The 27,310-nt window shown below is 42.0% G+C and overlaps 1 protein-coding gene across 5 annotated transcripts in view; it reads left to right on the top strand.

Moving 5' to 3' along the window:
* Nucleotides 1-27,310, top strand: part of Tomosyn (syntaxin-binding protein tomosyn) — a 62,586-nt gene that overhangs the window by 21,591 nt on the left and 13,685 nt on the right. Inside the window, exons 13-21 of one of the 5 annotated variants that reach the window (XM_075695731.1) lie at nt 586-653; nt 920-960; nt 1,340-1,548; nt 2,344-2,469; nt 7,183-7,337; nt 8,163-8,251; nt 9,729-9,844; nt 16,997-17,147; nt 23,587-23,655. In XM_075695731.1, the coding sequence (XP_075551846.1) occupies nt 586-653; nt 920-960; nt 1,340-1,548; nt 2,344-2,469; nt 7,183-7,337; nt 8,163-8,251; nt 9,729-9,844; nt 16,997-17,147; nt 23,587-23,655 (1,024 nt within the window). Of the gene's footprint in view, nt 1-585; nt 654-919; nt 961-1,339; nt 1,549-2,343; nt 2,470-7,182; nt 7,338-8,162; nt 8,252-9,728; nt 9,845-16,389; nt 16,400-16,996; nt 17,148-23,586; nt 23,683-27,310 lie in introns of all 5 variants that reach the window. The other 4 variants (XM_075695730.1, XM_075695733.1, XM_075695732.1 and 1 more) reach the window with 4 other exon arrangements.

Genomic DNA, 27,310 nt, shown 5'->3' with positions numbered 1-27,310 from the left:
CTGACAATGATGCGTGATATACTAATGCAAACTAAGTGAGTACATCTGGGTCCCTGCAAAAACTACTTATGTATTAGCAATTTGTTCAGTAAGAAATAAGGAACAAGCAACATTTTGTAGAAGAATTTAAAGTGCTTGTGAAAAATATTGGTGCTGTGCTGTCTTCCTAATGTGTGAAAGCATGCCAAATGTGCTTATTACTATGCACTGGTGGCCTCTTAGGGGGAACTTGGCTAGCCGTGATTGAAAAAGATTTGTTAAGCTACTTCTTTGCTTGAGATCACTTTCAGAGCTGATGTGCTTCAATAGTATTGGATACATTTGGTTGTATTGCGAGCCGTGCGCACCAACTAAATAGAGCTGAAGCAATTTTGAATCTGCAACAGAAGTTGCACTCGGCGCATGTGTGCAAAAACCTGCGCTTGCCTCTTGTAACCATAATAAGGCCTTTAGAAAAGCAGTTGCACAGACCCAGCTGTTACCTGTGGTCCTTGAGTTCTATGCAATCAAAGCAGGATTGTCTAGTATTAGATTCCTGTACTTGAGCCTTATGACTTCTGACCTCCTTTCATCTTGTTTCCACAGGAGTGGCCAATCAGTGGGGGTGAGTGGGGCACATCAACAGTCAGCTATCCAGAAGTGATCATCACTGGGTAGGCTTCAACTTTTCGCTCACTGAAACTTTTGCTATGTGTACGCCAAAGGTACGAGATATCTCTTGGTATCTCTTGAAATAAAAGCAGTGCAGCTGACCTGAAGTTGGAGCACAGCTGATTGTTAGCACATGAAGTACATGTTAGTTCAGGAGTGACAGGGCATTTATATATGCACAGCACGTGAAATGAAAATTGGTCTTCAGTCATTGTTTTCTATTATTTATTTAAATGGTGCATTTATCTTTGTAACTTTTCTTTTCCAGGCATGCTGATGGCTCCCTAAAGGTGTGGGATGCATCTTCAGGTAGAAACTGTTCATTCAGCTTAATTTTCTTATGTTTACTCCTCATGTGCAAGCACGTGAAGACAGGTCTAGGGCCTTTTGGTGACAAGTGATACTGCTAGTAATGTTAGGGCTCCTAATCGACCATTATGCTTGACCGCCTCCATTTTACTAGCTCTCCATAGTCCTCCCAGGTTTTTGTGAATTATAAAATGTCAACTGTATCCATGCCATACATAGAAATAAGTTCAGTAGAACCATTGTTTTCTTATCATGCTATGTTGTGTATTTCCATGCTTTGTGCTTTCCTTTAGTTATACCTATACTTTCGAACATTCTATATTTGGAGTATTCAGCCCACTGTTAAAACCACATTCGATTTCTGTTGTTGTGCCTACAGTGACGCTTCAGGTGTTGTACCGGCTCAAGACCTCCAAGGTGTTTGAGAAGCCCAAAAACCGTGGCAGTCAGGAAGTGCAGGATGAAGACCCCTTTGCTGTGGAGAAAGTGGCCTTCTGTGCAGACAGTCGTCTGCTGGCTGTGGCTGGCTCCAGCTTCTACGTCATTGTGTTTGTGTTCAGGAAGCAGGAAGCCTCTGTGGAAGTGGACGTGAGTGCGCAGTGTGTTTTGCAGCTCCTTTCATTCTACCATGCTTGTTACTTTTCTAAATGTGTGTGTGCATGAATACTTCCACAGTAAGCAGCCGTCCTTACTGCACTGCCTAAGTGCCGATTGTGTCTGCATTCTGTCTGTGCATTGATACCCTTCCTCTCCTCATCGCTCGCACCTTATGTGAGGCTAGTGGCCTTTTTGCCGAGGGTGCTTCACTTTCTTCTGAAGTTTAAGACAAAATGCGATACAGCGACGTTATTGAAAATTTCCAGTGCTTAGTGGAAAACAGGAAAGGTGAAAGGATAGAAAACAGAATTGCTTTCTACAACCTTCCTTACTCTTGTGCTGGAAACTTTTAATAATACACATTTCCAGCTAACCCGACTTTCTTTATTAACTGCTGCAGTACAGCCCTTGCCATGCCTGGACACGGTGCACAAGGCTTATGTAAATCAGCTAAATGGTGAAAGAAGTTAAAGAGCAGTGGCCACTATTTGCTGTTCACACAGTTTAGTTACTGAAGGTTTCACAGCCATCTATAAACTTTAACATTATGGTCACATTTCCGCAGTAACCTCGACAGAAATGTTGCCTTATTACTATTCAATTTTGCTTGGTGTAGACATGATGAAGGCTAAGTAGTTGTAGTGTTTATCCTTTTCAAGCTGTGAACATATTGTTGATTCTGTTCTCTTACTATGGCTATAGCATTACTGGAATCTTTCTTAAAAAGTGAACGTAAGCAGGTTGTTTATCTCAACAGTGCTCATTGCATGTAGCATTTCCGTGCAGGTTCTCGAGACACCGATTCTCTATGAGGTTGATGACGATGGTGACTGTTCCCCTGAGTGCGAGTATCAACGTCAATCTTCGCAGCAGAGTTCCTGCCCCAGTGCCTTGGAAGAGGGTTGTAGAAAGGCAAGGGCCACCCACAGTCACATTTCTGTGCATATGGTGTTGTAAGAAAGAAAAAGTGAGAGAGAGGAGTGGTGGTGCATTAGGCACTGGTGAAAGGAAGCCTAAACTGGGTACACAGTATGAATTTCTTGCCCACATTCTCTCTCTCTCTCTTCTGGCCTCTTAGTGCCTTGTATTCATAACTGAAAAGCAATGCTATAGACGATGCAGGGAAAAAAAAAGGAAACATGTAGCGATGGGGCGGTATTTCAAGGGCTGTACCTGTGTTGTCTGTAGTGCTGCTTTTCAGTGATGAATGCAAACCAGTTCACCAAACATTTACCATATTTACTTGAATCTAGACCGACCCCGATTCCAAGCCGACTCTCTAAAGTCCGAAGCCAACAAAAAAATATGTATATCACTTCAAATGTAGGCCGAACAAAAGAAGCGAGGACAGCGTTCACAAAATGCAAACAACATTTATTGAATCTGAACGTGCATAGCTCATTCATCGTTGTCGTCGCTGCTAGACTCGTCGCTGTGTTCCTTGTCACTGTCACCTTCAAACAGTGCACTATCTTCGGTACCATCAAATGCATTAGATATGCTGCACTTTTTAAAGGCGTGCCCGATCAAAGTACCTGGGATGTTGTCCCTCGCTGCAGCTACTCAGCCTGCCAGCTGTGATAGCGATGCACGTTTGATGCAGCCCGTTGCTGTTAGCATGTGGTCTTCGTCAGTCAACCAGTCCATGTAATATTTCTGCAGACGATCCTTGAAAGGTTTGTTGATGCAGACATCAAGTGGCTGCAACTGGCCATGCCGCCCAGTATGACAGCGAGGTCCGCGTTCGCTTGGGCGAGTGCAGCCTTCACGTTGTCGGTCACGGTAAGGGTCGACGACAAGGAGCGAGTTCTTTGTCAAAAGGGCTCCTGGACGCCGTCGCCACACAATCTTAACCCACTCTTCCACCATCGCACCCATCATCCACCCGTTCTTATTTGTCTGCACAATGACATTTTTTGGGAAAGTTTCTCGAGCAGGCAGTGTCTTCCTTTTAAATATCATATAAGGAGGGAGTTTATGTCCATCAGCTGTGCAGCACAGCATCACAGTTGCGCGCTGCTTCTCGTAGCCCGCAGAGCACACCTTAACCTCCTTGGCACCCTTTTCATTCACGGTGTACGCCACTGGCATATCAAAATACGCAGCCGTCTGGTTGGCATTGCCGATTTGCTCAAGGTTGTAGCCTGCCACTTCTCTCTTTCGCAGTACATAGCGCTGAAATGCAATGAGCTTTTCTTCGAAATCGCTTGGCAGCTTCTGGGTGAATGAAGTGTGACGTCGGAGGCTGAAGCCGAAGCACTTCATGAATTTCTGAAGCCAGCCCCGGCTGGCTTTGAAATCCTTTGGCGTTAGGCCCCGCTCCCTCAAAAGTTCCCTAGCTTTTGCTTGGAGCACTTCTGTTGTCACTGGAAGGGCAGCTGCTCTCTGTGTCCGAACAAAGTCGGTCAAAACTGTCTCCACTTCGTGGTGACGGCCTTTCTTTGGTTCGCTAAATGCCATCCTCGTTGCGACGCATGCAAAAAGCTGCTGTCATCCCCTCAAACGACGGAGGTTTTTCTCATCGACCCCGAAGACCCGCCCGGCTTGAAGGTTCGACGCTGCCTCTGCGGCTATCACAATTTTTCGCTTGAAAGCGGCACTGTAGTGGCATCTCCTGCTTGGTGCCATCACAATAACACCATGCCGCACATTGATACGGCCGACACGACACAGGTCAAAATGGCAACCTCGCTTGTGTACGGTTGACTACTGGCACGGCTAGTAGCGGCTGCGATTCTGACTTTTCTAGATGGCACTAGCTATGCACCATATTTAGCAGTTTCAATGAAAAACTGGCGCGTTTTTTAAATCCTCGAATCTAAGCCGACCCTAGAGTTTGGAATATGATTATTTGAAGAAAAAAAAAAACTGTCGGCCTAGATTTGAATAAATATGGTAGCTTAGTTAAAGTAGTTAAGTTAATGTAGCTTAGTTAAGGAAACAGAATGGCACATACATGAACAGTCGTGACAACATGAAAAAGGCGGTTGTGCCATATTTGCATAACATATCACACGCACTAAAGAAACAGATAAAAGGTTAAAGTAGATGTAGTATTTTCTGCTCTGCAGAAATTGCTCAGGTTATGCAGTGCTACAGATCCGTTTGCCAAAAAACACAGAGGTTGTAAAAAGAATTATCGGCCCCTTCTTGTGTCATGTGTAAAGAATGTGATATATCACCTTCCATTATTGTGTGGGATGGTTTACATTGGGCAGTCTGGGAGTTGCCTGAATGATAGGTTAAGAGAACATAACCAAAAACTGAACCTATACCGGCATTGTCATGTGTCTGTGCATTGCGGTGATTGTGGATGTAAAACCTTGTTTAAGAAGTGCTCTATTTTGTATAGAAATGTAAAAGGTACGCTAGAAGTTGTTGAAGCTGCTTTGATAGCGAGGGCCACTGACAACTGCATCAGTTCCCCTTCAGTTGCTTTGACTGCAAGTGAATTTGCGTTCCTGGAAACAGCTGGTTTTCATGTACGGTGATTGGGCCTCTTCGGTGTGGGGGCCTACAAATATGATGTTTATCTGGAAATAAATGCTCTTTCCATGTCTTCCAGCTCTAAGACCACCATTGCTCTATCTAACCAACTGGCCCATACAACCATACTTTTTAATTTAGCTTAGTTGCTTGTGTCCGACTTTTGCAGTTGAACAGCAGCACTAAATTTCCGTGATCTAGCAGACACCAATGGTCAGGGGACGAGGCACACAGAAACGCCATGGCTGGAAATGTTTATAGTGCCTGGGTTTCCAGTTTCTATGTCTGCGTCATAACATGCATAGTTCGTTAACCCTTTCAGGGTCAATGACGTAAATATACCGCGCCGCGAACAAGTCCAAGATGGTCGATGCCACATATTTACGGTGCCAACTGTACGTTTAAAAAGCGCACCAATTTCCCAACTTTTTCTTTCCTGACATGTGTTACCACTATGCGGGAATACAGGGAATTTTTTTCTCACGCCTCCCTCTCTTGGTTTTCATTGCCTGGCTTGTTTGCTCTGGCGTGTCTATATATTACCACTCGCGCATTGGTGTGCGCGCGGGTGGGCAACGGTTAGTTTGGGTTTTGTTCCGTGGGCGGTTTCAGCTTCTTGGCCTCGCAAAAGTGATGGCTATCTCATTACTAATCGCTCAAAGGGTGACCGCCTGTTACTCGCTCGTTTATTGTTCACAGGGGTGCGCACATGAGAAGGATGCCGCCGTGCATGCTTTTCCTTTTTTGGAGACTCGCAAAAACTAATTGCCTCTGGTTGGTGATAAGATGAAGATTAGTAGAAGTTTGTCAAACGTTTTGCTTTTGCGACGGGCACACAACGACACAGTTTTCTTGAGTGCGCCCAGCTATGCAGTTCGATTATGCTATGAATGTAAATGTTAGTGTAAGAGCAGGAATATTTGAGACTTGCGAAATATTCTCGTGTGCACATATTCTAAGCCTTGAACTATGTGTATAACAATGCATCAAATTTTTAATTCTTATAAGTTTATTTCTTTTTTTATTGTTGTTATTCATGAATAAACAGTACATATACCAAGGCAAAATATTTTTTTCTCACTTTACAACACCCTAGAAACATATGGTAAACTTTTTTCGAAATAGGTCGCTCTGAAGAATATAAATCTGCAAAAAAATAATAATAATAATCGACCCTGGGCGAAAAAAATCGACCTTGAAAGGGTTAAAGTGTCAGTAGGAATAGACGTATAAGCTGTCATCATCATGTGCACATGATGGTCTACTGTACTTCAATAAGCATGCTCTTGTGCACTTGCCTTTATGCCACATAATACTGCAATGTCCTGGTCATGCATAAGGTATGTTCCTGGGGTAATATTTAAAGGGACACTAAAGGAAAAAATATTAAGTCAAGCTGTATTGAAAGATTAGAGTACTTTAATAATGAATTCGTCATTCCACAGATTTTGTAAGTGAGAAAATGAAAGTTCAAAGTGGTGAAGTGACACCACCTGTAGTGGACTATGGTATCCCATGGTTGGGGAGTTACAAGCAGCACAAGAAAATGCAGAAAAAACACGGTCTTGTCTGTTCTCAGCCCCTTTGTCTGTGTTTTCTTGCGCTGCTTGTAACTTCCCAACAATGAATATACTACCTATGAAATTGGCCAACTTTTGGTGCTTATGGTACCTCTCCTGTGAGGTAAGCACTGCCTGATTGACAGAAGGGTGACGTAAATGGAGGTCACATGGAAATTACACTACTCAACTCGTCCGTTTTGGTGTGGGCAGGTCAAATAAAGGAGCGGCAGAGGGACCTTCGGCAGCAATTTTCTGTGCAACAGAGTGATATATTGGCACACAGAAGACTATACCAGACTCCTAGATGAATAATCTGTCCATCTAACTCTACTTAATATTTTCCTTAAATGTCCTTTTAGGAAGCAATGCGCGCTATTTCGCCCTCTCACCTTCGTAGTCTTTTTCTTTTTTTCGAGGTCTTTATGAATCTTGATGTTCACAGGTTTGCAGGTATGAAGATGTGATGGGGACCAAAAGATTAAAAACATTAATATCGCAAAGGTGACTTTCTTGCAGATGTATGTTGCAATTCACAGTTGAGCAGGAATAATGGTGCTTTGCCGGTTCTCTTGTGCAGGCTGCTTCGGAGAACTACACCTCGTTGAACGTCAAGTCGGGCCCACAGAAGTGGGGCACAGGCTTCCAGCCATCCTTGGTGTGCATGCTCCCATGGGTGCGGGGGGAGACACCTGGACACATCACTTCTCTCAGCGTCAACTCTACGTACAATCTGTGCGTTTCACTGCTGTACATTACTCCTGCCTGCTTGCACGGTGGAGTCTTGCTATAACGCTGCCTGAAAAACTGCAACAAGTGACTACATGTGACTCAACAAAAATAATAAGCTCAGGGCTTGTAGAACAATGTAGAACTTGTCACCATTGTCTTGTTAGTATCATTACTGTCATCAACCCATTGAAGTTGTGTGGGATGAAGGTACCTTACAGTGATCTTCAGTTTACAAGTCCTGCATCACTGCTTCCCAACCTATGCGTGCAAATTTTCTTATCTCAATGCTCCATCTAGTCCTCTGCTGCCGTTGACTGCACTTTCCTTCCCTTGGCCAACATTCAATCACTAATAGGTCACCAGCTACCTTCTCTATGAATTTCAGGGCACTCCTGGCCCCACTTGCTTCACTTTTTATTTTTTAACTCTCAACTAGAGTATCAAATATTTTTAGTTAACTAGAGTATTCGTTACCCACATTTGCTGTTTGATCCATGCTAACATCCAAATGTGTTACAATGTGTGGGTTTACAATGTGTGGATTTTTACCACTTATGGTTTTATTGTGGGCAGGTTTACTGTGTGTGGCTTTACAGTGCATTGGTTAACTGTGCTTGGGTTTTCTGTGGGTGGGTTTACCATGTCTGGGTTACCAAACTTTTCATAGTAAACAACAGCTGCTATTTGTGTCTAGTACAACCTATTTCACATCATAACTATCTTGTTTCGTGCTATAGAAGAGCATTGTAGATTCTGAAGTCAGTGTCATTGTATTTTTGCTTTCTTGTGTCTAACCATCTGTGTGCTTGTTTCCTTTTTGTCTTGCAGACTAGCCTATGGCAATGAGTGTGGCTTGGTTGTTGTGGACCTTTGTACGAAAACCTGTGTGTTAAACCTTGGTACCCCCGATTTGTATGGTGAGTAGTTTACTGCAGCAGTTCTTGTCCTCTCTTGGCTTGTGCTGTACAAGAACATGCCATGTGTTTGAGTTTTCATCATTTTTGCGCTAAAGCACTCGGCAAGTACCATATTTGCGCGAACGTAATGCGAGTTCTCTCTCTCTTTTTTTTCCCTCTTTAATTACCACCTCGAGAAAGCACCTTGCGTTACATTTGAAGCCATGTTTTACATATAACACAAGGTTTTTTTTAACCCCAAATTTTAGCTCAACCACTAGGCAACTAAGCCGTTCGGAAAAGCCAACTTCTCTGGATTCTTTTTAGAACACAGAGGCACATAGGGAGGATCGAACTCGGGTCGTTGAGGAACGGAGTGCACAACTAAATGCTATGAAAGGGAAACGGGTGAGGACGCAAAGTAGCCATACTGTGGTCCCACTTTAATGAAACCTTATCTGGATTTCAGATTCAAATTAATCATCAGTGCCGCCACTACTGCTGCGCATGTCTACACGGCCGCATCTTCGTTAGTGCATCTGTGCCATTGTGCCTGCATCAGGTCCCCAGTGTGATGATTGTAGTCCTTTCAGAATGTTCAACATGATGGGCAATACACTACTGTGATGCAGGCCTGCGCATGCTCTTGTGTATGTGAGAACAGTCCTGCACAAATGCGTATCATTGTAGTGGATCATGCATGACACTGTGATAAATTGCCCTCTTCGAGACCCAGAGATACTGTCGCAAATTATGGTTGTTAGTTCACATTATAACCATAATATTATTTTTTAAGTTGCCAGAGCCACCTGTAGTACCCCTCGTCATCTTGTATTTGTGTAGATATAGTACGTTTATCACCATTGTCTTCATGAATACGATGGCTGTGACGAGAGTGATAAGACGATGATGATACTGACCATCACCTGGAAACAATCACCTTTATGCTGGTGGCAATAGATGCTTCAGCCGGGGCTTTCTTTGTGCTCGTGGTGTTCCTGTAATGCACTTTACGGAGACAGAAAGTGTACTTGAACAATGATTCCGTAAAGGAAGCACTAGTGCCCTGTGCATTGATGGTGTATAGTTAGCAAATAAATATGACTGATATAAAAATAAGAGGAAGAACACAGCAGAGGTCATGTCTGAAGTAACGTATCATGAAAGACTGAAGCAAAATCAAGGCCTTATTGGTAGATTACTTTTTTTTTTCTCCTGTAATACCTAAAAAATTAAAGTGTGTCTTGTGTGCTTGCCAAGAAATTTGCATCTGTCCACACTGAGGTGTCTTTCTGCTGTGGTATGGAATACATCAAGTGTTTGCTCAGAGCCATTAATTAGGGAAATGGTACTGCTGAATATGCATTGGGTGAAAATGGTAACATCCCTTGCTGTGATGCCACCAGAGCCTCTGCTTTTCTAGGGAACTACTTTTGGTGACTGTTGAGAGCTGTGCAGTAAGGCCGCTTTCTCAGGGGTGTGTCTGAATTGTCCACAGGTTCGTCTGACCCTTACCAAAGAATTGCCCGATCACCCAAACGGAATGCAATACTGCCTTCTTGTGACAACAACTCTGGTGAACAAGAACAATGCCGTTCTCCCAGTGCCGACCAGGTCAGGTCTTTGGCGCATTACTTTTGTTCACTTGAAAGTTTAACTGCCTTGTTTTGTGGTAATGTGTCTCTGTTAAGTTGAAGTGGTCACAACCACTTCTTCGTGGTGTTATAATGCAGCCATGCGCTTTTAACTGAAAGTACCAATCTTCCACTGTGGATTATCTGGCTAGTTTTTGCTAATTTAACTTAAGTTATTGCTCACTTTAGAATCTGGCTTCTTATCAAAGCAGCTTTTTTTTTGCCTGCCCCATTTTATAAGTCATGCTTGGTTGCTTGAGCTCTGAAACTGCGTTAAGATCTTGAGTGCACAGTATCCTCGTGTGTCAAGTTTTACATGAAAAAACTATGTTGTTGTTTTCCCCTGCATAGCTTGAGCCATTATAAAAGAAGAAAGAGAAAAGCATTTTATTATGCATGTATTTGTGATGCTATGTAGAATACTACTGTTAACTAGTTGAGTAGTGGACACTAGCTGTTCTAACCACTGAGTAAACCATGGTCAGCGTTTGAAGCCAGATTTCTGTAGCTAGGTGCCGTTTCAAAAATGCTGATATCAGTGGTTCTTTCCTTTTTTTTTTTTGGTGCCTTACAACTTTCTAATTGAAACCTATCATGTATGTCTGATGCTTGGAAGTTGATTAGCACTAACTGTCTGGCCCGTTATCAATATTTAATTGAATTTGCATGTGACAGCCATCAACGATACTGCCTAAATTTGGCCCATGCAGCATACATCAACTTATCCTATAACCTGGCTCAAACGATAGGACAATCGGTATTCGAAGTGTCCCAGCAATGACTGTCTGCAGTGATTAAACATCAGAATTTGAGACATTATTTTTGCTGGTCAAGATTTATAGCAGCTGGGGGCATCAGAAATTATGTGGGGATCATGATAAACTCACTATTTAACTAAATTACATTAACTATTAATAAAGACAATCCGACAAAAGAAGTGGTACTAGTCAGTATTTGAGGCATGTCCACATAGTAGGAATCCTACTACAGTTGAACCCACTTATAACAATATTCAAGTGCCACTAAAATTCCATTGTTATAACCGAAAATTGTTATAACTGGATTGCATGAACAAAAGAAATCAAAGTGGGGGATCGCATAGCTGTTTTGAGGAAACTGTAATGGCAGGGAGGCCAGTTCTCCTTCCTACCACATTTCTCCGTCTGACTTCTGATTGTATTGACTCACTTAACTGTTTAACTGTGCTTTTTGGGTGCTTCGATTTCGTATTGTTAACAAGCTGCAGCTGTCGGCATTGAAGAATGGCACTGCTGTAGCAACTGCAAACAGGGGTCACGGGCGGCAAGTGACATATGAGCTCCGCCGAGGCATCGCTTTGGTGGCCCCAAAAGGTTTCTTTTGAAAAATGTGAGAAGGTTGCCACGGCAGCATCTCAGCTTAAGAAATCCAGAAGAAATGCTGGGACGAGATCGCCACAAGCATCTCACCACGTACGTCCCACTGGCTTGCACAAGAAAACCGCATGTCCGTCAGCCTTGCTTGATTTACACAAAGCTTGCCGACATCCTTCTCCAAGGCACCCATGGGCTCCATGTAGTGAAGCGGAAGGTCCCTCGCTAAAACAAGCCCATGAGGGGACAGAATCACCTGCAGGACATCCCGCAAAGAGAATGTTGAGGCAGCCTGCCCTACCGCATCAGCGCTGCCATCGTGGCCATCACTGTCGCAGTCTGATGCAAGCACTTTCACGACGATCGTCTCATCGGTTAGAAACACTTTGTTTCCAAATCTGTAGCAGTGTGCTTTCTTTTCACCGGCAACGCCGTGCATTGCCGATGACCAGTGGGCGGATCAGCCATGTTCCGTTTCGGCGGCGAGTCGGAACGAGGCTGATAAGCTAGGTGGCCAGGAACGATTTCGATGCACCGAACAAAGACAAGCACGAGCGACTTAATCAGCATAATTGCACAGAATGAAGGCCCAGCGATCAATTTGGGAGCAGCGCCGGCAGCATTGTTGGCACAGTTTGGGCAATCCATTCATGTTTCGGAGGGTGGCGCGGTGCAGAGCTATGGGCACAGCCCATCAGTGTTCGGAGGGGTGGAAAGGGCGACGGCAGAGAAGGCTGGTGCGTCTCTCATGGAGGGAAGCGCGCGGTGGCAGTTGGGGTGGGGGGCGATCGTGCAGCGGCTCGCATTTCACATTTCTTTTTTCGTTTCAAGGATTTCGCATTCCATTACCTTTAGGCACGGGCACCCAGCAGCCAGACTTCATCGTTATAACTGATAATGCGACATGGGGACATCGTAGTAAGCGGGTTATTTTTCTATAGAAAACATACAAAAGTTTACGGTGCAACAGCTTTTCATTGTTATAACCGATATATTGTTAAAACCGGTATCATTATAAGTGGGTTCGACTGTAGTAGTTTCAAGATATTGGTCCCCAATGTTTGCTATGAAATAAGTTGGTGTCTTGCATAATTTTATCCCACAACGTGGAAGCAGTATTTCTTCGCAAATTATTAAGCAGAATGCCAGCACTTTTCTCCTCAAGTCTGGCATTATGGATTTTTCAAAACTTTTGCTAGTCTCTTGTCTCTTATTATGTGGGCATGTCTAAGCACTGACTGGGTGCAATTTCATAACTGCACTGTGTTCTATAAAGCAATTCCTTGAAAAGTCGATCAATAAGTATAAGATATTTAAAGAGTGATCGAGCGATTATCGTATTACCTCTGGTATCTACCAATGGGAATTGTGTGTAGAAAAACCAAGCTATCTTTTTCTACTCTGGTGTGTTTAAGAATTGCCTAAAGTTGTTGCTGAAACACTTGATATGCAAAAGTGTGCACTGAATGTTTTTCTGCATGCCATCGCTGCTGTGTGTTGTGCATCTTTCACAGCCTGCAAGCTGGCTTCCCTATACAGTGCGGCTATCCACAACATATGAGCAATAACTAAGCATTCCTGAAATGTTGCATTGGCATTTCATATCAATAAATATTCTGTGGAGTGTGTACGTTATTACCAATGTGCCGTTCACTGTGTGAAAAAAAAACTGACATTTGTGCTGCTAAGTGGGATGAAATTCTAGCTTATTGTATAGCTTGCATCATATTTTTGTGCAGGGATGGGCTGTCTTGGACTCTGCTGTTTGTATTGCAGCAATAGCTGTTATGTGCTCTTCCCAGCACTGGGTTTCTTTTGGAAACTTTTCTAGCACGAAAGGAACTGATATATAACAATAAAAAATGAGTCTGTGATATTAGATTTTTGGTAAAGTTTTAGAAACAAAAGTTCACCATTCCTTTTATCCACTAGTAGTCCACCACTCTGCACGTAGTTTTGAAAATTTTCCGTTCTTGCGTAAAGCCTTTTATCATTTCGCTGGCGTATATGTCAGCTCGAGGACATCTTCCCATTGTGGGGGGATAAGCAGGGCTGATTTGTTACACTTGCATCACGTGAAGAAGCTGGCTTGCTGTGGTGTGTGGAAGGTGCCTGCTGTTTGATTGCACTGGCTATTTATGGTTTCTCACAAGCTCTATTAAACACACTCAAGCTTTCTCGGAAACAGCTTTGTCGCGAAGCTGTGCTGCATAATTGGGGTTCTTAATGTATGTGACATTTGTTTATAAGACAGCTTATATACTTGGCAGGAATTTCCAGTGGAACAAGAAATGAAAGTAGGGCTGCTTCATTCTTGCTTTAAGCTCTGTGTAAAGTTGTGTCAGTCTTTAATTTTTTGTTTGTGCACTGCTGGCATATTTATTTTAATCTGTGTGCTAACAGGTAAGGATTAATTCATGCTCTTTATTCCACTGGACATTCCTTGAAGAGACCCTGATGTGGTTTGAGGTGAATGAAAAGTATGCGCAGTCAAAAATAAGCTCGTACTTAAAAAATATATATATGTTCAGAAGATTTTGGCACCTCATAGAGGTGCCGGCTAGTTTTTGTGCTCATTATGGTATTGACAGTTAGTGACATCACAAAAGCAGTCATTCAAAGTTTATTAAAAAGGCACTGATTTGGGTGAGTTGGAATTGCAAATCTATGGAAGGCTTCAGCACAGAATTACACAAACATGCAAGTATGAAAAAACATGGAGCACTCGCTGTCTTTCAGCTAACTTTATCACAAACATGCACAGATGTGCCGCACACAAATGTGTGAATTTAAAAAAAATAAAGTAAGTTGAAAGACAGCGCTCAGTCTACCGTTATTTAAATTCCCATGTGACTGTCATGTTGAACTGGAAGCCTGCCATGGGTTCAGAGTTCTACTGAAAGTTTTATAAGCCTTGCACATGCTTTTTACAGTGTTCACTACTGAGTTCAGTACCATGTTGAGCGAGCTTGTTCAACAACAGCTTTAGAAACTATATCAGGGTCCATTGATAGGCCAGACTGTTGTCAAGCATGCATTAGTGGAGGTTCTGAAAGCAAAGCATGACATTCCGCCTCACATGCCTCGGGAGCAGAAAAGCAACTTTAGTGAGCGGCGCTTGTGACAGCTGCACACACGACATGCTTTGAATGAATAATGAGAATGCCATTGCTGCCATGTCACGAGCTGTTGCACGCAGAACCTCTGCTTAGACAAGTGCATGGCTTTCGGTGTTGTCCCTAATCTGTAAACTGTGGCCTTCTCCCTTGCTCCCGCAACCTTTATTTTAGAATTCGGCTGCCCATAACATTAATGTGCTTGCCTGCAGTGCTGTAGCTACATGTGGTTCTTACCCTGGTTCAAAAGATTGCCATATTTGCACTGGTATAGTTCCTTTAAAAACAATTCTTTGGTCTAAATGTTGCCCTCTCAATACATTAGGAAACTGTCCTAAGTAGAACTGAAAGCAAAACCTATGTAAGCCCTACTTGAGACAGCCAGCGCAGCCTGCATGTGAAACCAACTCTGGCCCATTGTCAAACCATTGTTTATCTATTGCTGGACCAATGTCTAATATCACTTAGTACTTGCCTTACATTGGTCTGGTGTAGGACCTGCGTACCATCTGCTTCCTGCAATACTTGGGATGCTACAAATGTAACATATGTACTCCTTTTCAATGCCCTTGGCTTGAAACACCGTGCACCTAAGATGGGAAAGAAGGCCAATCAATAACTGTCCTTAGCATATTGTTGAACTTCTTTACATATTTAGTATTGACAGTCTTGCAAAAACGCAATGGTGAGAACTTGGCAATGCTGGCCGAACTCATTTCCTGGGTAGCAGGGCTAATGAGTAGTGTGGAGGAGCGAAGCAGAACAAACCAATAGAATGAGCAATAATCTTACGGGCACTTGCCTTTCAAGTGCTTATGCTTGCGACTTCAGTTTTTCCAAGCTCAAGGCTTGTGTTGTCGAACCATGGGTCACATCGTTGTTTGAATATATTAGAACTGTAGTAATGTATTTGCTCAGTGCTTAAGAAATAAAGTCAGTGCCCTTGTCAAGTTTATGGTTATTGTATACACGTGCAAATATGCAACTTTTTTGGACCCAAATATTGAAATATTGAGGTACAACTGTTGTTCTGTGAATAGGGGTAAAGCAACTCTCTGTTTGACTGGTAAAGTAAGTGAAACGAAATGTTCCATTGCATACATTTTTGCCCCTATCTATGGACGCTCTGTTTTGCTAGGTGATTCGAAGAGATATGCAGCCACCAATGTTGTGCAAGCGTGGCTTTGGTGTTGCTCGAGGTAACCTGAATGCTTCGTTGCATTTACTGCATTTGGAAGGGCATGCATTTCTCAATTACAGAGGAAGTTGTGGCCAACTTGCTCAGTGAAATGGCAAGAAAAAGCCTCTGGCCCACTTTTTTAAAGCGTCACCCTATTTTATGCAGTCTCCCACTGTTAACATGTGATGGGGAGAGTTATGGTGAGAGTTATGCTTAGAGTTATGCTGAGATCGAACAGACCATGCGGTATATGTGTGGTGAACTGCTATTGAAATCTTCAAGGCACATAATAAAATAAATAAATAGGCCTTTGTAAATCCGAGTGCAGTGGAAGGGTAACAAATCATTATACTTAAACAGCCTTTATTTACTCTTTAAACAATCATCACTCTTAAAATATTTAAGGCATTTGTTCCATTACAAATAGCAGCTTGTAAAACTGTAGGTGCTGTGGAATTGAGGCAAAAAATGTGGCACTGCTTCAATACTTCTCTTGAATACTTCGTTTTCTCCACAAACTGTTTTTGGCAAAGCTATCAGCTGCATAGGCCTTTGAGGCTGAGTATAACAAAAAACCTCGTCGTTTCTGACCAAGCTTGTGCAAGTTACACTCACTGCTCTTTTCTCTCCCTCGTGCTGTGATCCACAGTGAAGAGTTCACATGCGTGTGCATTGCCTTGCCGGCACCTGTTCCGTGCTCCGTGTGCCTCATTTTTTTTTCTCCTCTGCCCACTTCCCTCGCCATCACCTCATGCCCACTCATCTTTTGTCACGTCACCCTCACATCACCTTCACCACTACCACCACCACCACCACACCACCACTGGTTCCTGACTGTCCCGTGCTAATTGTGCCCTCCTGTATTGGCTGGGAGCAGAGGTCTATAGGTAGGTGGCACCTGCTTTCAGAACCTTGAGACAAAGACAGCATTTGTGAGTTTGTATAAACCATGCGTTAGGTGAAGCAGCACAAGGTTTCAAAGGTGTAATGATGTGGCGTGCGAAGGCAGAAAGCATTCAAGACACAGATTTTACTTATATTGGATGGGTTTCTCCTCCTCAAGAATTACGTTCTAAGGAATTATATTATCACTTGTGTACCAATCAGGTTTTTAGTATCAGATAAGGAATAACCTAAGGCAGTGAGCACTGGTCATGCTGACAGCTGAATGGCTGGTGCGCAAATGAAATTGTTACTGTAATACAGTGCCTGTGACCTAGCACCGGCAGACTTTGCCAAAAATGGATAAGCCGGCACTGAAAGAAACTCCTCTCAGTATTACCTTAAGCATAGTAATCGTTTAAGCACCATTTGAATGAACTCGTTCTGCATTGCATCACATGAGTTAGAAATGTAACCGTGTGCCTTGATCTGTGTCCTGAAACGCTTGTCGTGCTTGACGTACCCTGACAGACTGCAATGCCATCGTAGGGGATGGGCGGCTGTGTTCCTGACTGGTGACATTTGTCCTCCTCCTTCCTCAGATTAACGGTCTTTGCAATAGTGGCACGGTTGCAGCCCAGCCAACTCACTCTAAGCGGCAAGCAGACTCCCGCCGCAATAAGTCACGCAAACTTCAGAAACTTCCCAACTTGGTTTCCACTGAGGAACCACCATGTTTCAACACTTTACCAGGTGGCTGAAGAGTTCGGCTTCTATTTTTTTTACCCTCTCTCGCTTTCTATCTGTGGCGCCTTCTTGGCAAAGTCTTTTATGTGGTGCAGGCTTGGTGCAGGTTTGGTGCTTTGTGCAAGTGTGTAGACTGTGTAACTGATTTGCTGTGCATAAAGTGGGTGCGTGATGTGGCAATAGTGCTGCAAAACTCATGGTAGCTTTTTGTATGGAGATAGAAACGTTTATTAATAAAAAAAGTAATATAGAAATAGATGTGTGGTACTGTGCAGCCTTGTCTAGTGATGGTTTCTGGTGCATCTCATTAGCTGTATTAAGCACTGTACACGGTGTCCCATTTAATGCAAAACAAGTTTTAAACAATAAAGCAAAGCAAAGTTCTTTGTGTGGGTGAAATCAACTGTATGTTGGCAACCTCTTGGAGAAGCTTCTGATATTTTATGTTCAAGTTCAAGTTTATTCATCATCACCGATGTCAGTTTTACAAGAATTGTATGCAAAATTAGCACTACACAGGGAGTCCCAAAGTTACAAACTGTCAGGGGGACTCCCATAATTGAACAAAATGAAAAAAAAAAAAGAAACGATACAAATCAAGCATTGGTTATGGTGGCTTCACAGACAATTTGAAAAAATGAGAAACAGCGCGAAAAAACAAGAATATAAAACTGTTTAGTAAGACAAAAAAATGCGAAGAAGACTTCTTTAGTGAACAAGCAATGCAAATGTAAAATACAATAAAAATAGGAGTAATATAACATGTAGTATAATAGCTAAGTCAATTATGATTACAATCACAAAAGTCAGTGGTTAGGATGAAGAGAGTTGCTGCATAAAGTATTTCTTAACTTGATTCTTGAATATATGCTCTGTGGGGGATGATTTAATGGTATGTGGAATAGAATTCCATAGTTTTATTCCCGCAAATGTGGTAGTGAACTTACCATAGTTTGTGTGCACTTTAGGCAAAAGACGATTCTCGAGTTCACAGAACCTAGTAGTGTTAGTATTTACAAAAGTTTCAGTAACAAAGCCATCTATGTGTGTAATATTACGAAATAACTTATAGATTACGATTGTTAACTTTAATTGAAAGAGCTGATGAAGAGGATTAATGTTTAAACTGCAATAAAGTGGCGTTGCATTCGATAGGAAATGGCTGAAAGTCATGAGGCGAATCGCCTGATTCTGTAGGCGTTGCAGTTGGCTGAGGTGAGCGAGGTATGTGTTTCCCCAGGCTGATATTCAGTAAGATAAATGGCTGTGAATATGTGCATGATAAAGGGAATGGATAATGTGTGACTGAAAATATGAGCGGGTTTTGATTATGGTACGTATTCCAAACAATATCTTACGCACAAGTGACTGCGCATGAAGATTGAATTTCAGCTGCCTGTATAAAACTGCGCCAAGAAACTTAGTGCTATCAGATATTGGTATTAAGTTGTTTTCAAGACACACTGATATAGAGTTCGAAATTAGTGTCGGAAAGGAATGAGAAACCATAAAAACCGTTTTTAGCGGATTGATGCGCAACATGTTCTTTTGACACCAGGAAGTTATGTTATGCAGATCAACGTTAACATTTCGCTGTAGCTTGTCGACATTGTTAGCAAAAGTAAAAATTGTCGTGTCATCTGCATTTAATATACAGTCCGTAGTGGTCAGAACATTAGGTAGGTCGTTAATAAATAGCGGAAACAGCAACGGGCCAAGAATCGAGCCCTGAGGAATGCCTTGATATATGCTCTTAGCAGATGAGAGTTTGCTGTCAATCTGAACAACTTGAGTACGATTAGTTAGGTAGCTAGAAATAGGCTGAAGTGGCAGGCCAGTTATGCCGTAAGATTCAAGTTTGTGTATTAGAATTTTGTGATTAATGGTGTCAAAGGCTTTTTTTTAAATCTATAAATACACTTCCAACCAGCAAGCCTTGGTTTATTGCCTTCTTGACTTTATCTGTGAAGGTTAGAAGCGCAAGCTCAGTTGAGCAACCCTGCCGAAAGTCATACTGTTTAGGTGATAGTAGATTAAATTTTGCTAGGTAGGATGATAAACGTGTATGAACTAGTCGTTCAATGGTTTTACTGAAGAATGAAAGAATAGAAATATGCCTGTAGTTATTCAAAATTTCACGATTGCCTTTTTTGTAAACAGGTGTTATTTTACCAACTTTCACAGAACTGGGAAATATGCCTGCTTTAAACATTTTGTTGACAATATCTGCTATGATAGGAGACAGTTCATTAGAAACTAACTTGATACGAGATGGGTGAACGGAGTCTAGGTCAGGTGCAGAAGACCTAAGTGAAGATATAACATGAAGAACTTCCTTTGCATTCGTAGGTCACAAGTAGAAAAGAATGAAGATGACGAGGCAATGTCCGTAATGGGGGATCTGTTTGAGAATCGCAAGTGCTACTAAAATACTCACTGAAGGCATTCGCGATATCATCTGGGTGGCAGTATGTTTGTGTCTGTTTTTATTTTTGTTAAATGCTCACGGCATTTATTATTTAAGAATTCGTTGATGACCTGCCAGTTGCGCCTCGTATTATTGCCATTATTCAAAATCTTGTTCTGAAAGTAATCTCGTTTAGCACATTTAAGTGTGGCTGCAAGCCTGTTAGAATATTTTTTGAGACGAGATTTAAGTTCATAGTTAAATGGCTCACAAATTACCCTTTTGTGGAGCCGATTTTTCTTTAATATACATCGGAGTAGCGCTTTCGTGACCCAAGGTTTTCGAGGGGAACTGAAGAAACGAGTTGTGATAGATGTAGTAGTGCATTCATGAATGCAGCGTGTAACTTCAGCCAAGAACGACTGATAAGCCTCTTCAGCGGAAGATTGACATAGTACTGCGGTCCAGTCATTTGACTGTGTCATAGAGATAAATTTTTGAGAGTCAAAATGTACTTTCTCCTTCTTTTCAGTCAATTTAGAATTTTCTGTACCTAAAGTAAAAAATATAGCCAGTCAAATAGCCAGTCAAATATAGCTGCCAAAAGTCTTGTGTTTATTAAAAGAGTAAATAATACTGATTATTTATTTACGTATTTCAACATACTGCAGCCTCAAAAGGCTATTACAAAAGTTGTGATACAAAGATTGCAAAGATAGAAACAAGATACAATGCAATATCAATTATTAACAACATATTAGAAGACTTGAGAGATGGTAATAAAGATCAGGCATGACCAGGTAAAGTGTTCCAATGTTCTATAGCATGTTTAAAAAAAAAAAACTATTTAAGTGCTTCAGTGTGGTGAGGAAAAGAAAATATATTCAACTCATGATAGTATCTATAGTCGGCCACAACTTTAGAAAAAAAGGGGCATTTACTCCTCCAAGGCGGATGCACATGAGCCTCCACCAATGGGCGTGCAGTCTAGACTTGACGTCACGAGCCGGACGGCCGGTGACCCCGCCGATGGAGAAGATGACCGCCCATGCATTGAACTGGGCCGAATTGCATCAGTCATGTACGTCTGCCCGTCGTCAGAGTGAATTCCCAAACTGTTTCTGGTGATCTATCATGCCGGAAATATTATTGCGATATTACGATGCACCATTTGTGCCGCATGTGGTCATTCTGAGCCATGATCTGGCGACGAAAGATTGTAGCAAGCATCACTGATGCTTCGCTACGTGAAGTGGCAAGACTGCAGGCTTGCAAAAAAAAAAAAAAGTTGAGAAGGAACGAAAAAAAAAAATACCTATCACATTCTTGAAAATAACTTTGTGAAAACAAAACCAAAAAATATATAAATCTTATGCTATTTAAAATTATGAATGAAGCATTTTTGTATCTTTCCTGCCTCGATCGTCTTCTCACTCCAGGTTTGTAATGATTTCTATAAACGCATTGTCTTTTTAAGTACTTGTTAAACAGCAACTGATTAATTTAAAATCTGAAAACAAGTAGTAAATGTGCCGTGTACATGTAAACCAGTGCAAAAGCCATGTAGAGCTGCTATTTCTTCTTTTGTCCCTTGCAATGAAGCTAAAAAGCAAACAACACGTAGCGTTGTAGAAGGCAGGGAGTTTGATTTTTCTCTCGCGATCCTGCTTGTGCTGTAGCATTGCAATCACGACAGTTCTACCAAACCAGTCATCAAAATACAAAAGTCTTTGTTTATATAGAAAATTATGCATTTTAGAAGCACGGTTTCTTGAGCGGCACTATTTTAGTTGCGGAGACAATTGGCTGTCCTGCTTCAGTCCTCCGGGCGGGGCCTCCCCTTTTTTCTAAGGTTGTACCCGACTACAGTGGGTGTAGGTTTAGCGGGCGTGGTGTAGTAGTTGCTGAGCAGACGAAATTGTGGAGAGTTAGTAATCAGAGCATGAAAAAATTATTCAATGCGGCAACAGGGAGCAAGAGAGAAAAGCTGAAGATTGCAAAGATGGGAGCTACATGAACAATACCCGTCGTGAATATACCAGCAACCTTATATTGACATTTTGGCCATAATAATTAGAGATAGTTATTTAATCAGAACTAAAAACTCCATTATTAAGGACACAAAAGATAGTGGAGATTTGTCCAGGAGATTTTGCACAACATGCAGTTGGTTCCATCTACACCAAAGCCTTTTTTGTTTCTTGAAACTTACTTCACGTCAGCTGGGACACCCAGTATACGTTGCATAATTATTTTTTAACTGTCCAGAGTCATTTTAAGTAGTGGCCTGTGCACATGCCCATAAAGTAACATGTCTGGCTAATAGCAACAACACATTGTTTCAGTTGTTGCATTAAGAGACAAGCAGATAATTTAACCCAGTTTCAATCATGAGATGGGAAAGAATGTGCAAGATCAGTTGCCTAGCTGCTATTTCCTTGCTGCACAGCAGTATTGCGCAGTTTGCAAATCAATTTTAATTTGTGCTTTGGTTCAAGCCAAGCTGGTAAGGAAAATTTTGTAGAATGCCTTTGCTAATACCTTGTCCAAAAGATTTAGTATTTATGCAAAGACAGCCCTTTCCAGGTAATTGCTTTGTTGCCTTAGAAGTCTTTTAGCAGCATGTAAGGACTGTAGTTTCTTTTCTTTCCCCTTTTAATAGTGGTTTGTAGATTATAGATGGCCTAGGTTAAGTTGTTAAAACTATTATTGAGCTATCTTTTTTTTTTTTTAATTTTGACAACTTTCATGTTGAACTACCTTCTAGAAGCAGAGTTTAGTTCACAAGGAAGATAAGTTAATGCAGAGATTAGCCAAAGTTCAATTGGTAGTGTTTGCCTGCTTGTCCCTTCTTCACACTTGATTCTTCTATAACAGCTTTGTTTAACATTGTCTAACTTAATATGCACCTGTCCAACAGGAGGTTTTGACTATTTTGAAATATTGTACTGTATTCACTTGAAAAGTAGTATTGACTTTTTGGAGATTCCAATACCAATAGCGTTTAGTTATAAGTCTGAGCATGCTAATGGTTGCCCATTTATGCTCCACAAGGCTAGGTTGCAATGCCAGTTTTAATGTATCCTAAAGGACAAATGGCAGTTTGAGTGCTATGAAGCTTTCACATGTTGAGATGGCCATTTGTTGCTTTAGATATGCACCCGGGAGCAGAAGTTAGGAATACCTTAAAGCTTGTGCTTTGCTCATAAAATATTTTTGTCGTACCTACTTTTGAGACCTGAGTTGTGCACATGTGTGTCTGTGATCCTTTCTGAGGCTTCCATGGCAAGGTAATTGTGTAGATGTGTGAAGTCACGGCGACAGGTCAAGAATGCAGGATAGGTGGTCCCACACAAGTGTGCTGTGCGGATTGCATGGTATGAAGTGAAACATGCTGTATCAACATGGCTTCAAAACACGAGTTTTAGCTTGAAGGTGAGGCCTTTCCCAAGTTCATAGCACAAATGCACAAGTTTCAAACAGTGATACTGTAGTGATATGGGAAGGTTTGAAAAGGGTAGAATGATGTAGAGGTGTGTTAGTCAGCTAGTAACTGACTTTGTCTGATGTCTGAAGAACCTGTTCGCTTACCCTTCACCTCTAGAACATGAATCTCAAGGTGTGCCCTGCAGCCGAAAAGATTTGCCATTGAAGGCCGAGTTAGTAATTTCGAAGGCATGGGTATTGTCTTGACCTTGCAAACAGACAACACTCCTCCCTCATTTCCCCTAAAGTGAGGTCGTCAGTGCCAACAAAATGCACGAGGAGTGGAGATGTGGATAGCATTGGAGAGGAAAGGTGAGGGAGAATCAGATGAGGTAGTTCGCCAGTACATGTGCAAGTTTCCTTTCGAGAGGAGCTTTCCACTGCATTCTTGACCTGTCATTGCCTATAGTTTTGTCCCATTTAGCTTTGCTATGGAGCATACTTTACACAGTTACCCTTGTCTTCTCAGTCGTGTGAACTTGTGTATTAATGAAACCAGTGTGTAGTGTGGCTCTTGTGAGGGGCCACTCGTAAGTGTTGCTTTTTTGTTAGGAAATCCTCAAACGCCTAGAAATGAGCGGCAAGGTCTGAAGTCTCCCAGTGTCGCTTATCAGCGAGATGGTACGCCCCACTTGTTCTTGGTGCTGGGTATGGCCAGGCTTTTGGTGTGCTGCTTTCTCTATGTCACCACCACCTACCCCCACGGCCGTGCTGACCCATAGTGCAGCGTTGCATTTTGGCCCTCCAGCTGTGAATGTTTTGTCTTGCATGGGCTATCAGTGCATAATGGTCATAAAAAGTGTATTCTAAAGGAGTACTAGCATGGAATTTTCGACTTGTCACTGTTTCCCATTAAATGAAGGCCCAAATTCAGTAAGGTCCAGAGCAAATGAGCGCCTAAATCCTTTTAACCCTAGAAAAATTACTAGTGCCAGAGCTGCGTGTCAGCAAATTTTGCTTTATGTTGTAATGTCATAATGCCACTAACATGATGATGATGCCAGGTCTGACATTTCAAAGAAAACTTTAACCATCACATTAAAATATCTTACAAGTCGGTCACAGGCTTTATACATGCCAAGTGTCAGCCTTTTATGCACAAGGAGCGTCTGGTAGAGTTTGACAACTTCGAGATTGTGTGTCAGTACTCCTTTAACATGGGGCTTGTGCTGTGCAGCAGTTCTTCATTTTCATTGCCAGAAGTTTGTTTGACTGCCTCTGACGTAATAATTTATTATATGCTTCAGCGTTAGTGCTCCTGGCACATGTTAGTGCTGGAAATTAAAATTAAGTTAACAAGTGAACTGCTACACGACGCAACTTCGAAATTCATCATTTCCCCCTTTTCTTTGTGTTGCATGTTGGCATCATTGAGTTAAGCTATCACAAATTTCAGGATATTTTTGATTGAGGGCTTCAGCTTTGATAAGAACTAAAAAAAAGGGCCAGATGAATGCATGTGTTGTAGAGGTTCATGTGGGCTCTAGGTGCTGATGTAAGTGTGTTTTTGTTAGCAGGCTTTTTTAGTAGAATTAGGACTAGTCACACATGCAGATCTATAGTGGCAGCTACTTTGGCCCTTTGCAAGATTTTTTGTTTTGTTACATAAGTACTTAAGCTCATCTATACTAAACCAGTGGTCCTGTATAGACTTTTTAACATAGACATTTGGAACAGCTGCAAAGTATTCAAGGCTCATAAATACATTTTTTGTTGTTGTTCAGGCAAAATGTTTGCTACCATAAAGAAGTGTTTAGTCTTGCGATGCTGTCAATGACATGCATCCTAAAAAAGAAAAAAAAAAGGAGACCTTCATTCACATCATCAGTGCATTAGATGCAGTCCCTCAATGAACATGCCAGCACTGCATGTGTCATGTAACACGCACCCCTGTACATGTCTAGCATAGCAGTAGATGTCCAAGTATATTTATTGTTCGAGTTGTAATACGTTTGTTGGAGCTTTTGATGTTGTTAGGTCAGTAAATGAAGCTTTTGTGATGCTATGCATGTATTGTGCAGCAGCTGCCGGTCTTTGCCTATGTGAGCTGTGTGTGTTCATGATGATTTTTTGCTGAATACATTTTGGAAATTTATTACAGCAAAGTTCAATTTGCAGTAGTGCTTATAATGTGAGATCTCTTGGTAGCTTGAAATATTAGTTAAAGGAAGCCTACTGAGTGTAACTGCTACCACAATGTTCAAGAATTGTAGCAATGGAGGACTTCCAAGTGCTTGTTTCGCCAACTTAATGTCTCCAGCCAGTGGCATCAAAAGCTTAAATATTACAGGAAGTAATGTGTGCAAAAGGTGTGAGCTAGCCTCAGTGGGAGGTTGTCATCCAGCCATGTGCCATAACAGTTATGACACTGTGAAGTGTTCTACACCTATGTTTAAATCTCCAAGTGCAAAAGAAAAAAAGGAGGCAATTGGACAGAATGGACTTACATTAGCACTAAAACTGTCTTCTGTATTCGTGTATGTTAACCTTTTAAAACTTGATATGTTTAAACATGTATTGCATCAACAAGGTGAAACTCAACATTTATTAAGTTCTACATGTAGTTCCCAGGCTGTGATCGACAAGTTTTCGTTCGTTATCCCATACATTTTTAACTGCTCATGCTAAGTAGAGTTTGCACCATTGGTGCTTATCTTGTCCCCAAACCATAATCATCTATCTTTTAATTTCATTTCATTTTCATTTATTTACTCTGAAGGCTGTACAGCCATTACAGAGAGGGGTGGCAATAGAAAAAAAAAAAAAGGGGCTAATGAGGCAGCACATGGTCACAGATAACCGAGTTGAACACATCATGATCTGTGATAGTGATGACGGAGGCGAGAAGGCGATTCCAGTCTTGACTTGTTTTCGGGATGAAGGCTTCGAGGTATACATTGCTTTTGCACTGGAAACCCCAACCTTCATTCAATGATCAATACGGAATGACAAATCGCTCGGAGGCAAAAAAATGTCATTTTTAGGTCATTATTTGTGTAGTATAATTTATGAAACAGGCGTAAGTGGGAAATTTGTTACTAGTAGAAAGAAGAGGTAGGTCAAGCTTTTGCTTCATGCGAGAAATGTTGGCTAAGCGATAGTAGTTAGAGAGGATAAACCTAACTGAGCCGTTTTGAACCGATTCTAAGGACTGTATTAGCGAGCTTGTGTACGGGTCCATGCATGCCTTTCCTTCCTTTAATGCTGTGAGCTTGGTGTTTCCAGGTCCTGAACAGCATGGGTGCTATAAGCATGGCATAGCATTCTTGAAGGGAAATTAACAAACAGAGTTTTCAAGAAAGGAAGCACGGGGGAGACAGATGACGATTATTGCTTAGGCACATGATACAGGGTTTGTCCATAAAGTATGCAGATTGCCTGCTGCACGGCGCTGCGGTCGCCAGTAGTGTGCTCCCCAAAGGCAGGATTGGTGGTGGGGGTTTAAAGGTAAGTAATGCACCGGGCAGCAGTTGCATCCGATGTGACGCAAAAGCTGTTTTCGCGTTTTTGTTGCAGCAGAAAATGTAAAAAATGGAGCATTCGCTGGAGCAGCGGTACATGATTAAATTTTGTTTTCACCTGGGCAAAACCGCTTCCAAGACGCTTGCCTTGGTTAAGGGGGCTTACGAAGATGGCGCTCTTTCAAGGGTCCAGGTTTTCTGGTGGTTCAGCGAGATCAATAAAGGACACGAGGCCGTTGAAGACATGGAGCTATCTGGATGTCCTTCAACGAGTGGTTTGGACAAAAATGTGGCCAAAGTAAGAAATCTTCTGGACTCTGACCGGCGTTTGAGTGTCAGGTTAATCGCCGAAGACCTTAACATGTGCAAAACAACAGTTCACAAAATTATTTCTGAAAATTTGAATGTGGTGAAGGTTTGTTCAAAATTGGTGCCAAAACTGTTGAGTGATGAACAAAAACAATGAGTTGACATTTCCCATGAGATGTTGGTACAGCTAGAAAGTGAATGGGACTTTTTTAGACATTGCAATAGCAGGTGACAAATCATGGGTGTTCCAGTACGACCCCAAAACCAAGCACCAAAGTTCAGAGAGGCACACTGCAAGCTCCCTGCGCCCAAGAAAGTGAGAACGTTGAAGTCCAAGGTAAAGACAATGTCCATTGTCTTTTTTGACAAGCGTGCGGTGGTTCACAAGGAATTCGTACCTCTGAGACGTACTGTCAGTGTCGTGTTCTACCAAGAAATCCTTGAGCACCTTCACAGAGCCGTGCTCCACCACAAAGCTCCACCACAACAATGCTCCAGCTGACACC

This window comes from Dermacentor variabilis, chromosome 6 (assembly GCF_050947875.1).
Source record: "Dermacentor variabilis isolate Ectoservices chromosome 6, ASM5094787v1, whole genome shotgun sequence".
Taxonomy (NCBI): domain Eukaryota; kingdom Metazoa; phylum Arthropoda; class Arachnida; order Ixodida; family Ixodidae; genus Dermacentor; species Dermacentor variabilis.
Note: the sequence above shows the minus strand (reverse complement) of the source record. Positions and strands in the feature narration are given on the sequence as shown.